Source organism: Opisthocomus hoazin, chromosome 4, assembly GCF_030867145.1.
Source record: "Opisthocomus hoazin isolate bOpiHoa1 chromosome 4, bOpiHoa1.hap1, whole genome shotgun sequence".
Classification (NCBI taxonomy): Eukaryota; Metazoa; Chordata; class Aves; order Opisthocomiformes; family Opisthocomidae; genus Opisthocomus; species Opisthocomus hoazin.
Window position 1 is genome coordinate 44,450,517 of NC_134417.1, and position 12,390 is coordinate 44,462,906.

The window sequence follows — 12,390 nt, forward strand, 5'->3', positions numbered from 1 at the left end:
AATGCTAAAAATAATTCGCTAATAAAATCAGTAGAGCTCAAGAGATATAATTTCTGAAGAAATTGTTGCCTGTCATCCTTTCTCTATGTATTAAGACAAGCTGCACATTGATTTCAGTGCCTATCATCTTCACACCATCCACTGCCTATTATTTCTTACTTTTTCCCAAAAGAGGCTTTTTTTTTCTAGTTGCTAATATATATGTGTTACTAGCCTAGATATGGAGGTTGTTTTAGTTAAATCTTAATGATATCCAAGTGTCCTCTTTTAACTTGAAGTTTTACAGTAGGCTGCTATGGCAGGTGGGGGAGGTGGAGTTCATTAACTTCTAATGGAAGAATCAAATCCCCGATTCAGCTAGCAGTGAATTAGCCTCTCTAAAAGGGTGATTTCAAGGAAATATACATAAGGATCTTGAAATAGTGTTGATGAGTACTGAAGGCTACACCATACAGTAAGTTTTATTAAACACTTTAGATCTCCTTGTATGGCTATGAATTTTTTTTTTCCAGAGTAATTTTACATTTTTTAGGTTGCCAGACAGGAATAATTTTTGTTTGGTATAATTAAATCACATTTAAAGAGAAGCATTACTACTCTTAATAATCAGTTGTCTCTTTTTGACATAATCAAAATGATTGAGAGGAATGCAAGAATAATTTTGTGTGTGTGTGAATTAGAAGGAATTGATGAAACGCAGAAATACTAGGACAAATTCTGTTACAGATTTTGGAGACTATTTAAATAAGGTAATAAAATATAAATTTCTGTGATGCGTATGAAATAACATTAACTAGTAATACTGCCCTAGAATTTAATATATTTTCTAGCATATGTTAATTTGAAATGTGTATAATATGATCCTTATTAAGAGTTAGTTACCCATTTTTTTATCTGACTGAGATTACTGTGATTTTTTTGATTTAATAATGTGTGCCGTTGGCTTCATTGCAGGAGGAAAAAAGGGAGCACTCTAGAGAATGCTGGGTTGTTCCCTCAGCTGCTTACACTGTGCTAATGAGGTGTCTTCGGGAAGGGGTAAGCCTCTTTCATTGTCGTTGGTAGAGTTTCTCCACTGTAATAACCCTTTTGGCATTGTGTGAGGATTGTAGCCTGCAGCACTGCAGTACCTTGTCAACCGAATATTGCTCTTGAATTTAAATAATCATGATAAGACCATGACCTAAGCAGGAGATTAATGTAAAAAGGCAGTGTTTTTCTCTGTACATTCGACATTTATGTATTGCTGTGCTTGCTTTTTGGAAATGGGATAGTAAATATAAATTACTGTTAATAAATGTGGAATTTGTTAATGCTGTGGCTTTCCTTTGAGAAATGTTCTGACAGTTTGTACTGTCCTCTTGCAATTTGGTTTTCATACATATTTCATAAATTTTTTGAGCAAGATTTACTTTCTGTTTTGAAGTGGCTGATACAAGGTTTTTGAAAACTGCATTGTTATCCTACTGGGTTGTTAGCATGTTTTTGAGGCCAAAAGGTAGTAATTAGTTTTGTTCTTGTACGTGTGCTATGCTGTATGACTTAGCTGTGCTAGAAGAAAAGCAAAACATGCATATAGTTCCAATTTGTAAAATGAAAAAGAATTGAGTAGAGGGTTTACATTTACTGTTTGTATGAGACCACTTGACTTTATTTTGCCCAAGGCAAAGCTCAAGGCAGAAAACATGCTGGAGGTTTGCTGGAGAGGAGAGAGCAAGAGAATACCTTTTTTCTCCTTTCTTTGAGATCTTTATTGCCTACAGATTGTGATTAATAGAGGAAGAGTCTAGATGCGTTTTAATATCTGCAAACCTTCAGGTGATCAAGCACACACAGCTGTGTTTGCATTGTGGACTATTTCCAGCTCGTAATTAGAGTAAGATGTCATTCTAAGGCACATTAGTGAGAAGCTATTGAATTATAAATTTAGTGATGGAAGACTTGCTATTTCTGGATATTTGGTGTAGAGAAACTAAACTGAGACATTCGTAAGACACTAATTTATTCCTATAGAATAAAATCACTTCTTAGTCCTGAAATTTTTCTTAATAGTTTATCATGATATGTTTTTCTTGAAAAAGCCTCACAAAATAGAAATCATTTTCCCATGCAATAGTTTGAATTAAATTTAATTAAGCATAAATCTAAAGTTATGTCTAGGCTAACCAAGCACAGCTGAGCATTTCTGCAGTTTGTGTTTGTGAAGATGCTCGAGGTTTGTAATGGAGTTTTAAATATTCATGCTTGTTTATGTAAGTACAGTGCCAATACACTAATACAAATTGCTCTGTCTCAGTTGTAGCAGCCTCAGCTTTCCAGAACGGTACCATATGAAGAATCAAAAATATCCATAAATATGTAAAGTACTTCACAACATGTGGAAATGGAGAGAGAAACTGAGCACCCACTATTACTAACTTTTACAATTTCTTTTGCTAGTTTGTTCCTCCACTCTTGTAGCGATCCTCTTCTTATCCTCTGTAAGTTTACCAGCCACCCATCTTTCTTGGAAAGTTATGTTGCAGCATCTAAAGCTAGATGGTTAAAATCAGATTATTGTTAGACATCTGTTTTCAAGAGATATTTTTTTAAGGAAAGAATAATCAGATATAAAATTAGTTTTTCTGCCAGAAGTTTTAGGTGTAGGGGTGGAGATGGAAAAACAGGGAGAGAAAGACTTTAAAGTATTACATTCAATTTATGGTTTTGCTTTTGCATATTTGTTTTGAAACTTGTAAGAATGGGATTACTGAAGTAGATGCATCGAGGATGATATTATATCAACCTCTTCAGTCTATTACATTATTTCATGATAAAGTAGATCTCACAATCTTCAGCAGCAAAAATTACACAAAAATTTGTGTTATCTCTTAGCATATCCTTAATCATCGTGTGCTCCTGGCCTTCAGTCATCTTGGTGGCCCTCCTCTGGACTAACTGCAATATGTCAAAGTCTGCCTTACAATGAGGAACTAAACTGGGACACAGTAGGCCAGATAGTATCATATTTCAGAACAGAAGTGAAGAAACACCTTCACCAGCTGGCTGCACTGGTATGTATGCAGCCTAGAATGCAGTTAATGGTGGTTGCCACAAGGGAGCACTGCTGATTCGTGTTCAGTCTGTTCTGTTGCATCTCCAGGTCCTTCTCTGCCCCACTGCTTTGTGGGACTTACTGCATCCTGGATGTAAGACTTTACATTTGAGTTTTATGACTTTCAGGAGGTGACTGTATTCCCATTTCTCCAGCCTAAAATCCCTTTGTGTGCTGGCCTAACCTTCCATTAATTCAACCACTTGCTCCTCCAAGCTTGTGTCATCTGTGAATATGCTATGATTAACAGTTTTGGCCCCAATATTGACACTTGATAGCCCCAGCTCCTGCAGTTGGTCTTTGCACTGCTGATCACCACCCTTTAAGCGTGGTGGTCCAACCAGCTTTTTACGTACCTGGTAGTTCACTTAGGTCCAGGTCTTTACTGTTTGGTTAGGTATAGGAAACCATCTAGAAAACCTTGTTAAAGCTGAAGTAAATTAAACCCATTGCTCTGTGTTAGTCCACTGAGCCAGTGATCTTGTAACTGAAGCTTGTCACACTGGTCAGATGGATTTTGCTCTTGATAAATCTGTTCTGTTACCAGGCTTCTTAGCCTTCATGTATTTGCAAATAGCTTCCAGGAAAATTAGCTCTGTAGTATTTTAGGGACAGAGTTAGGAATTCCTCTTCTTGCTCTTTTGAAAGTGGGTATGCTCTTTGACCCTGCCCGCAGTCAACAGGAGTATGTCTTGATCACCCCAAACTTTTGAAGGTGTGTGCTCCCTCACAACAATGCTGACTGGATTCCTCAGCATGTTTGGTTGCAACCTTTCTGGTTCAATGGATTTAGGCATGCCCAGTTTGCTTAAGTGTCCCCTACATCTGTCTTCCTGTTCTGTAGGTATACTTCACTCCCCAGATTTTGCTATCTGGTACATGGGCATGGAAGGCCTGAGATCAGTAAAGACTGAGGCAGAGGAGGCACTGACCTCCTGAGCCTTTCTGTGTCCTTTGAATCACAGAATCATAGAATGGTTTGGGTTGGAAGAGACCTTAAAGATCATCTAGTTTCAACTCCCCTGCCATGGGCAGGGACACCTTCCACTAGACCAGGGTGCTTTGGCCCACTTCATTCAGGAGCGAACTCAATTGTGGACCAATTGAGCCCCTTCTTGTTGCTTTTCAGACCGCTCCAGTTTTTGAGGTGCTCTTTGCTGCTAACCTAATACACTGGCTCTAACGTGTTGTGGCTTCCCCGCCCCCAATTACAAATGATATACAAATATAAGGTACACAATTATATACAATTGTATTAATAACTTCATAGAACCAGGAAAAGGTTATATATAGGTGATATCTTTGCATGGACAAAGAAATATCTACAGCTATAGCTAAAGCTGTACCTGGCTTTCAGAATGTGCATAATCCTCTCATTTTAAAGCATGGCACCTGGAGAATGTGTTTGAATCAGCAATAGTGAATCATAGAATCATAGAATGGTTTGGGTTGGAAGGGACCTTGAAGATCATCTGGTTCAGTCTCTTGGATGTGGAAGGTACTATGTAAGCAAGATTTTTAATAAATTGGAACTTGGCAGTAAGCTATATAGTACACATTTCCCTCTTTCATATGGACTTCTTCCTTTGAGGGAGCAAGATGTAAGTCTTACAGTTTTGCTTCTGAACTGATGAGGAATTGTAATAAGAAAAGATAAATTTAAGAAATAATTGACAATATGTAATATAAGGCAGTATGTTTTATAATGTATATTCTTAGCTAGAACAGTTCCTTTACAGTGAATTTGGAGGATAGAAGAATAAAATCATAACAATTTCCTCAGAAAGTATAGGACAGCCTACAATATAAAAGTCATAGTCTGAATCATATATATTCTCACTTTTATTCCTTCTTTAGGTATCAGTTTTCTAGTTTACTGACAGAATTACCTATAGCATAAAAGCAGTAGTCTGAATCATACACATTACTTCTTCAATTTCTTCTTTAGACATCAGTTTTTTAGCTTACTGACAGAACTGCGTACAGTATAAAAGTAATGATCTGAATCATATACATTATCACTTTAATTGCTTCTTTAGATATCAGTTCTGTGGTTTACTGACAGAATTTTTAGAATTTTTTCCACAAAAGGTGTTTAAAATTTTTACTTCCCCATATTCCTCCTTCTCTGTGAAGGCCTTATATTGCAAATTGGTGCCAAATTAAGATTTAATTCTTATAATTGTGAAAGTTTAAGATGATGATACAGCTTTACTTCATTAAGTTATGTTTGTTGTTTGTTTTTATTTTCTCTATAGATTTGATTTTCTTTTTAGATTAAAGGAAGTGGTGTATGGAAGTTAGCACTGTATTCCATCATTATTCTAAACTACTTCCTGAATCTTTCAGCTTTTCCAGTGTTTCTTTATCAGTATTATGCTTTTACTCAAGTGTATGTATCTGTACACAGTATAATATAAAAAGATCATTAAATATTTTATCTTAACTTTTAAATGAAATCATGGGTTTTTTAGGTAGCATGCTGGTTAGCATAGTAACTGTGTCTTCAGTGCCTCCAAAACTTCCAGTCCACAGTGAAGTTTTTAACAGTCAATAAAATATCCATTAGATTCAGTTGTTTCAAAAAATGAAAGTAGATGCTTTGGTGACTTTGATTTGCATTTTTTTCGCCCTACAGATGGAATAGAAAGAGTTGGTTAAAGTAGTTCTCTTTTGGCAGTTTGCATCTATTTACCCTTTTGATATTTGCTTTCTCACTTAGGGCTCACTTTCACTAAGCAGCCATGATTTTAACTGGAAACAGATACATCTGTAAGTGTTCAATGTGACTGAAAATTAGAAAATTTAAGTGCAATTTATAAAACTAGTTGAAATCTAAACCCAGTGAAAATAGAGTATGGGCTTCTTTGTGATACATTTCTATTCATAGATTTACATTTGATGCAGTTCATGATATGGACAGAGGTTAACTGTTATATGGAAATGCTTTATTCATATCTTGAAGATCCATATCTGTTCACTCACGTAGCTTATGTGCTGGTAACATGACTGGATGACTCCTTTAGTTAAGAGAACAAATATTAGTTTAGGTCAGGCTTCCCTTCCAGAGAGCTAATTAAGTAGAAAATGGTATGAGTCTTGTTGCTTAGACAGTGCTCAGGAATAGATCCCAGAGCAGCTGAGGTGGAAAGTCTCAGGTGGCAGCAAATGGAATTACTCTGACAGCCTCATTGAATTTTTAGAGCACTGTGATGGTACATGACCTTTTTCTAGCCAAAGTAGCGGGAATACCTGGCACAGGGCATAATTCATCTCATCAGTGGCTCAAAGGAAATAGAACACAGCTTCAGCACGAAATTTTGCAAAGAAAAGCTGTTATTGCATCTGGATATTTGTTAGTATTCGTAATAACTATTATGCACTGCATAATGCTTTGATTATGATTTATTAATGGGATTACAGTGCATTTATTAAGTGTTTCTTTATTAAGTGGAGTCCAAATTGGCATTCCTAGTAAATCACTTAATATATGACAGATTTAACTTGACTATTAATGTTTCAATTACGGATTTGATTGTAAGTGCATATAGTCAGTTTGATAAATCTATGTATTTCTACCTTAACTGTACTAAAAAAATAGACTGAAATTCAGAAGCATAATTCACAGAAAAAAATTTAAAACTAAGATTATAAAAAGTTTTGTTTTGAGAAACTGAATTTTGGTAAACATATATGTGTATTTGTGTATATGTCTTTAATAGATCAAAATTATACAATACTTGCAGTAATAAAAACTAAAACCAGAGAAACCTAGATTTTCTTTGATTTGATGGCTGTAAATCAGAAGGAAGACCGCAGAAATCAATAGTTTTATAAAAGAGTGTAACTGGTTTAGATGGGAATTGGCTTTGGTATTTCTTTTAAGTATTTTGAGTAGAGCTGCAGTTCTTTGGGAGAACATGAAGAATTAGCATAAAATGATGAAATCAGCTTTCTTTATTTAACAGCATTATAGTAGAGTTTCCAAATATTTCTATATCAGTGACTATATTTTAGAATACCTATAGACAGTAGAAGGAAAAGTGGATATTGAATATATTTTTAATGAAGTATAAGTTCTCCCCTTCTGGAAGGGTTTTGTAGTGCTTGCTGAGAAGTTTTATCACCATTGCTCACAGTTGTTGGTGGTTCCAATTGTAAAGATAAATGCCAGAAATTCAAATGTTAGTGGATTTTATGTGGAGATTAGTTTAAGAAAGAAGTCAGTTAGATATTATGATGAATTATTTGTGAAGCCAGGCTATGAGGTAGACTTGACAAATTAAATTGCTTGTCTTTCCTCTATTAAAATCCACTCTTGCTGAACTCGGGAATGCCATTTAAGACATTATTGAAAGACTTCACTTACCTATAGTTAAAGTATGAGCTAAGGTGAGGCAACATGCAGCCAAAAAACCACCAGCAATGAATCTTCCAGTTCTGTTAAGGTAAGGACTCTGCTTTTAAGGGAAAGCAGAGTAAAAAAAAAAACAAAAAACAAAAAACTAGAGAGGTGAGGGGGGAGAACAAAGAGACAGAAAGTACAGACTCTGCTTTTAAGTGATCTGGATTAAGTTAAGCTTCCATTGGAGTCAGTAGCAGTTTTCTTGAGAAAACTGCTGCACTGTGATGTTCATGATGTGCTGATGGCTCGTGATTATTCTGACATGATGTTTTTTATTCCATGGAGACATTGTGGCATGAATAATGTTATGTAGATATTAAAGCTACATGTACAGTGGCTTTATGCAAATGGCTATGCAGATAAAATTATTTGATTAGTATTAAAAATATGAAGGATTCAGAATCCCTTAGGGACATTTAAGAATTGATGTGGTAAAGAAGACCCAATGGTTTATCTTCACCGTTGATCAGGATCATCTGCTTCAGAAGAGGATCAGAAGGGGATTATTGAATAACTTGACTTGCAAGAAGGCTTTTTTTTTATCCTAGAGGTTTGTTGGCTCCTCTGAATAAAGAGGTTTAATGTAATTAATTTTATTTTTCCTAATGTAAATGTATATCTCATAATCTTGCTATTTGGAACCTGTTGTAGTGATGGGTTTTGATACATAGACATTAATTTGTAAAGCACTGGTCATGGCACACCCCAACTGTACAAAATCTTTTCATTTTCTAGTGACTACATTTAATTTGGAGTGATCATTTGGAGCTGAAGGATTTTTGTATTAGATTATACTTGTATTAAATGGTCTTTGCAGTAGAAGAGAAAGTGGGAGGAAGTAGGATCTGTAAACATAACTTTGTCATGAGGTGAGGTTTCCTGTGAAATTACTGTGGCAAATATCAAGTAAAATTAAGAAACCACATTAAGACAATGTACATGGAGTAAGACATGGACATATGGAGTAGTTTAAAAAGAACTCAGAAGGTTACAAACATTTGCATGTGAGTTTTCCTTTACTCTCCTTCCTATAGGAAGACCGGATAGTGAACCATTTGGCAGCAAAGATAATTGAAAATGTTTGCACTACTCTCTCTTGCCATGCACAAGGTTTTATTACGGGAGAAACTGGACCTGTCTTGTGGTACCTTTTCACACATTCTACAGTAGATTCTTTGAAAATAACTGCTGTTTCGGTAAGGAATTTCCTTTTGTGATACAGAAATGTTTTGGGGTTTATTTTGAAAAGCATTCTGAATTGAAACTGAGATGTTTTTGAGCATGTTTTCTGTATGTATATGTATTTGTATTTCAGATTACATTAAAATATATTTACAACTTCTCTGAAATTGTAAAGTGCACATATTACAGTCCAGCGCTTATGAAAAGTCCTTGCGATTCATCATTTTCTGGAACATGTATTTTATTATGCCAGTGATCAAGAGCTGTGTTTGAAAAGTTTAATCTTTCAAAGAATCAGTTAAATTCTTGCAAAATTGAATATTTTTTTTGTATGATGTTTTACATGGAAAGTGTTTATTCTTTTTATCGCAGACTTGCTTAGAATAGAAGACTTATTTGAAATCATCATGTTACTTTCTATAAAATTGTCAGGGCTAGTCTTTGCCCTGAATTTGTAAGTTCACATAGGAGAATAACAAGACAAACAGAGCTGTGACATGCAAGCAAAAGAAAATACTAAGCAGGGCTGTGAGTTTAACTGTATCTCTTGTTGACAAAATGAAAGCCTTACCCACCAATACAGGCAGTATTTTCGAATTGAACAATAAGTTGACTTCATTTTAAATGAAGAGCGATAACTGGATGCTCGTTTCCTGAGTAGAGCTCAGGCTCACTAAGGAGTTTATTGTTGGCTTCCCAGATGGAAAATAGTAATGTTGCTGCAGCAGCATTATGCACTTAGACACATCTAGCATTGAGGTAATAAAAGAGAGAGAATTAGGAATATATCCGAAGTGTGGCTGAAGAGATGAATGATAGAATAAATGTATAATTTTTTAAAATTTGTAATTTTAAAAAATATATGTATTTATTAAACACTTACCTCAGCGTGTACTTGTGGCAGAGTCTTGCCTGGGAAATAAATTTTCCAGTACTGGGAAAAGGTGAAGACCTTATAGAACAGTAGGTTTATTTAGTAAAATACATGTCACAGAAGCCTTTATTCTGTGGCACCTGAAATTCTTTGCAAAAACTTAGTCTTAGAACTTTTATGGGTAGAGGATTGTCAGTCTCTAAAAATGTAAAATATATGTGTAATCTTTATACACAGCATTTATAGCTTAAGCCTGCTTCGGAGTCTGGCTGCTAGGCTGCTTTTTGAGAAAGGCTCATTCTGAGAATTTACCCGTTTGATCTGTGAGTTTTATGCTTACATCATGACTGTGTATATGGTAAATGACTGGAAACTAGAGTTATTTCCTTTACTTAAGGAGTATTTAAGCAAGTCTGCTGAATCCTCTCTCCTACCACTGCTTTTGCCATAAGGGATGTTTTGTACCTTGTACTTTCAGTTTTTGTCAATCATTAGACTGGGCAGTTATTTGCTTGCTACTACATCATAGCTCTTTACTTTTATCTGTTTCAACTTACCCTGAAGTTTTCCTCCTATTTCTTTCCTATCCACTTGGAGAACTTTGCATCAGCATTTACTATTTCCTTGACTCTACAACGGAGCTGCTCCACTTGTAGGGGCCAGCTGGACAGTTACACCGTTTTTGTGTGCCACAGTCTGACTGGACTGCATTCAGACACTGAGCAAAGAAAGATCACCAGAGGAAATGTCAGTGGGGTGTTTTTTTTTTAACCTTCTTGAAAAGTCAGTTTCTTCTTGGACAGTATAGTGTGCTTGAGGTAGGCAAGAGGGGTTTTTTTCTGCTCAGTAAGATGCAGCAGTTACACTTCTGATTCTCAAGAGTATGCTTGCCATCAGTGCAGACTCACTAAGGCCTTTTGTAGCCTCTTGTAGCTCAGAGGTTAGTATCATTAGTGCCATATGGTTTTGCACACTTTCCCTTGGATGAGGTTTCTAGCGATTATGAGAAGAGAGGGTTGTTGTTTGTCCCACTTAATCCTCAGCCTCTTTGGAGATCCAGATTATTCGAGCCTCCCAAGGTGGTAAGGTTGAGGTGAACTACCACTACTTACTAGGCAATGAGACTTTTTTAATTGCTCAGTTCAGTCGAATACTGCTGGCATTTTTGTGGTCTCTTCCAAATAAGGAGACTGAAAGTATCATAGCATTTTTTAGTTCCTCGGTTCCTTCACCTCTTGTCACTGCAGCTGTGATAGACCAACCTGATTGATCTATGTGGGCTTCTTGCTCAACCAGCGACGTCAAATGCAGTGACATGTAATAAGTTACTGTATTTATACAGTAGTTTAAAACTGAATCATCTGGCACTCCTGGGTTGGCACTCACAAGACTTGTAATGATACTGTTTTTGCCAAGCTCTTACTTCCTGATTTTTTTTTTCTTCCCTTTATAATGAAAATTTAAAGACTTAGTTGTCAAAGCTGATCAGTCCTCAAGAACTACTCTAGAAGCCCTCTTATAGATGACATATGTTAGGACAAAAGCCGTGCGGTTCAGGAGGTTGTGATAGCTGCAATTACCAGGATTCCCTAGAGAAACTCAGTTGATTTGTGGGACATTCTTTCAATGGCAGTTGTCAATCTAAGTAAGAAAGATGGCTTTTTATCATTCTGTCAAAGTTCCTTAGCAGCGTGTGCTTTAGTGTCAAGGCCAGTGTTTTAAAGGTATGACCAATTTGTGTGTGCACAAGGAGTTTCTGCTGAGGCAAAAATTTTTTCAAGATCTTGTGCAAATCTGTGGTATAAATGTACACATGGACAATAGCAGGAAAAAAAAACTGTTCCCAACTAACTTTTTTTTTTCCTGTGAGGGCAGTAGGCTTACTGGAGATCCTACCTTTCCCTTGGGTCGTTACTGAGGTTTTAGTCATGCTGGAGAAAGGGCTTGCTCCAGACTAACGTGTTGGGGAGCTTTGAGTGAAAGCAGCAGTGAGGGGGGCTGCAAGAGCAAAAGAAATTTACTCTTCTGCATCCCTGGTCCAACTGCTTTGTTTCTTGTTTTTTTGGTCTTCATGGAAATTATTGCTATCAGTGTAGCTGATTTATCAAAACTCATTTATCAAGAATTATTCATTTATCAGAAATCTGAGGTTTAATTATTTTGTACTGCATATGAAGTGAATTGGACAAGGAAGCTTCTAAAGTTGGATACACTAAGGTCGTGCTTTAATCCTTCTGCTGCTTTCTAGTGAAACGCTGAAGTAAGAAGAAGGTGAACTAATTTGTTGGATTTATTACTCAATGCCTGATATAAATCATGGCTATGTATTAATACTGCTGTGGTACTTGGGTGTGTAATCTTAACGTGAGGAAAAAATAGCCAGTCAATATTTAAATCTAGCAATGGCAGATATTTTATCAACTGAAGTGTATAGAGATTTCAGCGACATGCTAATTTTTCAAGTAAAGCACTAATGTGTTCTCCAGCTATATTGTACTGTACATTTCTACATTCATTAAATTGTTGCTATGGATATATAGGCATTTTTATTCTGCATGACCAGATAAATCGAGGTCATCAATGTCTTATTTTATTTTATTATGCAGTCATTCCTGCCTTGTTTGAATATAACCTGAAGAATTTATTCTTGACTGACATCTGTATTCACATGTAAAAATACATTTCTGTTAACAAGTACATGTGTCATATATTTACCTAGAGCTAGCAGGCTGTCTGCGAAGTATATCAGCAGTAAGGCACTATGGAATTTTACTTCTGATTATTTCAATCAGTAGTAAAAATATATCAAGAAGATTCTCTGTCTTCAGTCTCTGG

At 35.9% G+C, this 12,390-nt stretch overlaps 1 protein-coding gene across 2 annotated transcripts in view; it reads left to right on the forward strand.

The window, feature by feature from the left end:
- ULK4 (unc-51 like kinase 4) overlaps positions 1 to 12,390 on the forward strand; it is a 276,626-nt gene that overhangs the window by 67,912 nt on the left and 196,324 nt on the right. For both annotated transcript variants that reach the window (XM_075418820.1, XM_075418821.1), the window contains exons 19-20: positions 955 to 1,038; positions 8,534 to 8,695. In XM_075418820.1, coding sequence (XP_075274935.1) covers positions 955 to 1,038; positions 8,534 to 8,695 — 246 coding nt within the window. The remainder of the gene's footprint in view (positions 1 to 954; positions 1,039 to 8,533; positions 8,696 to 12,390) is intronic.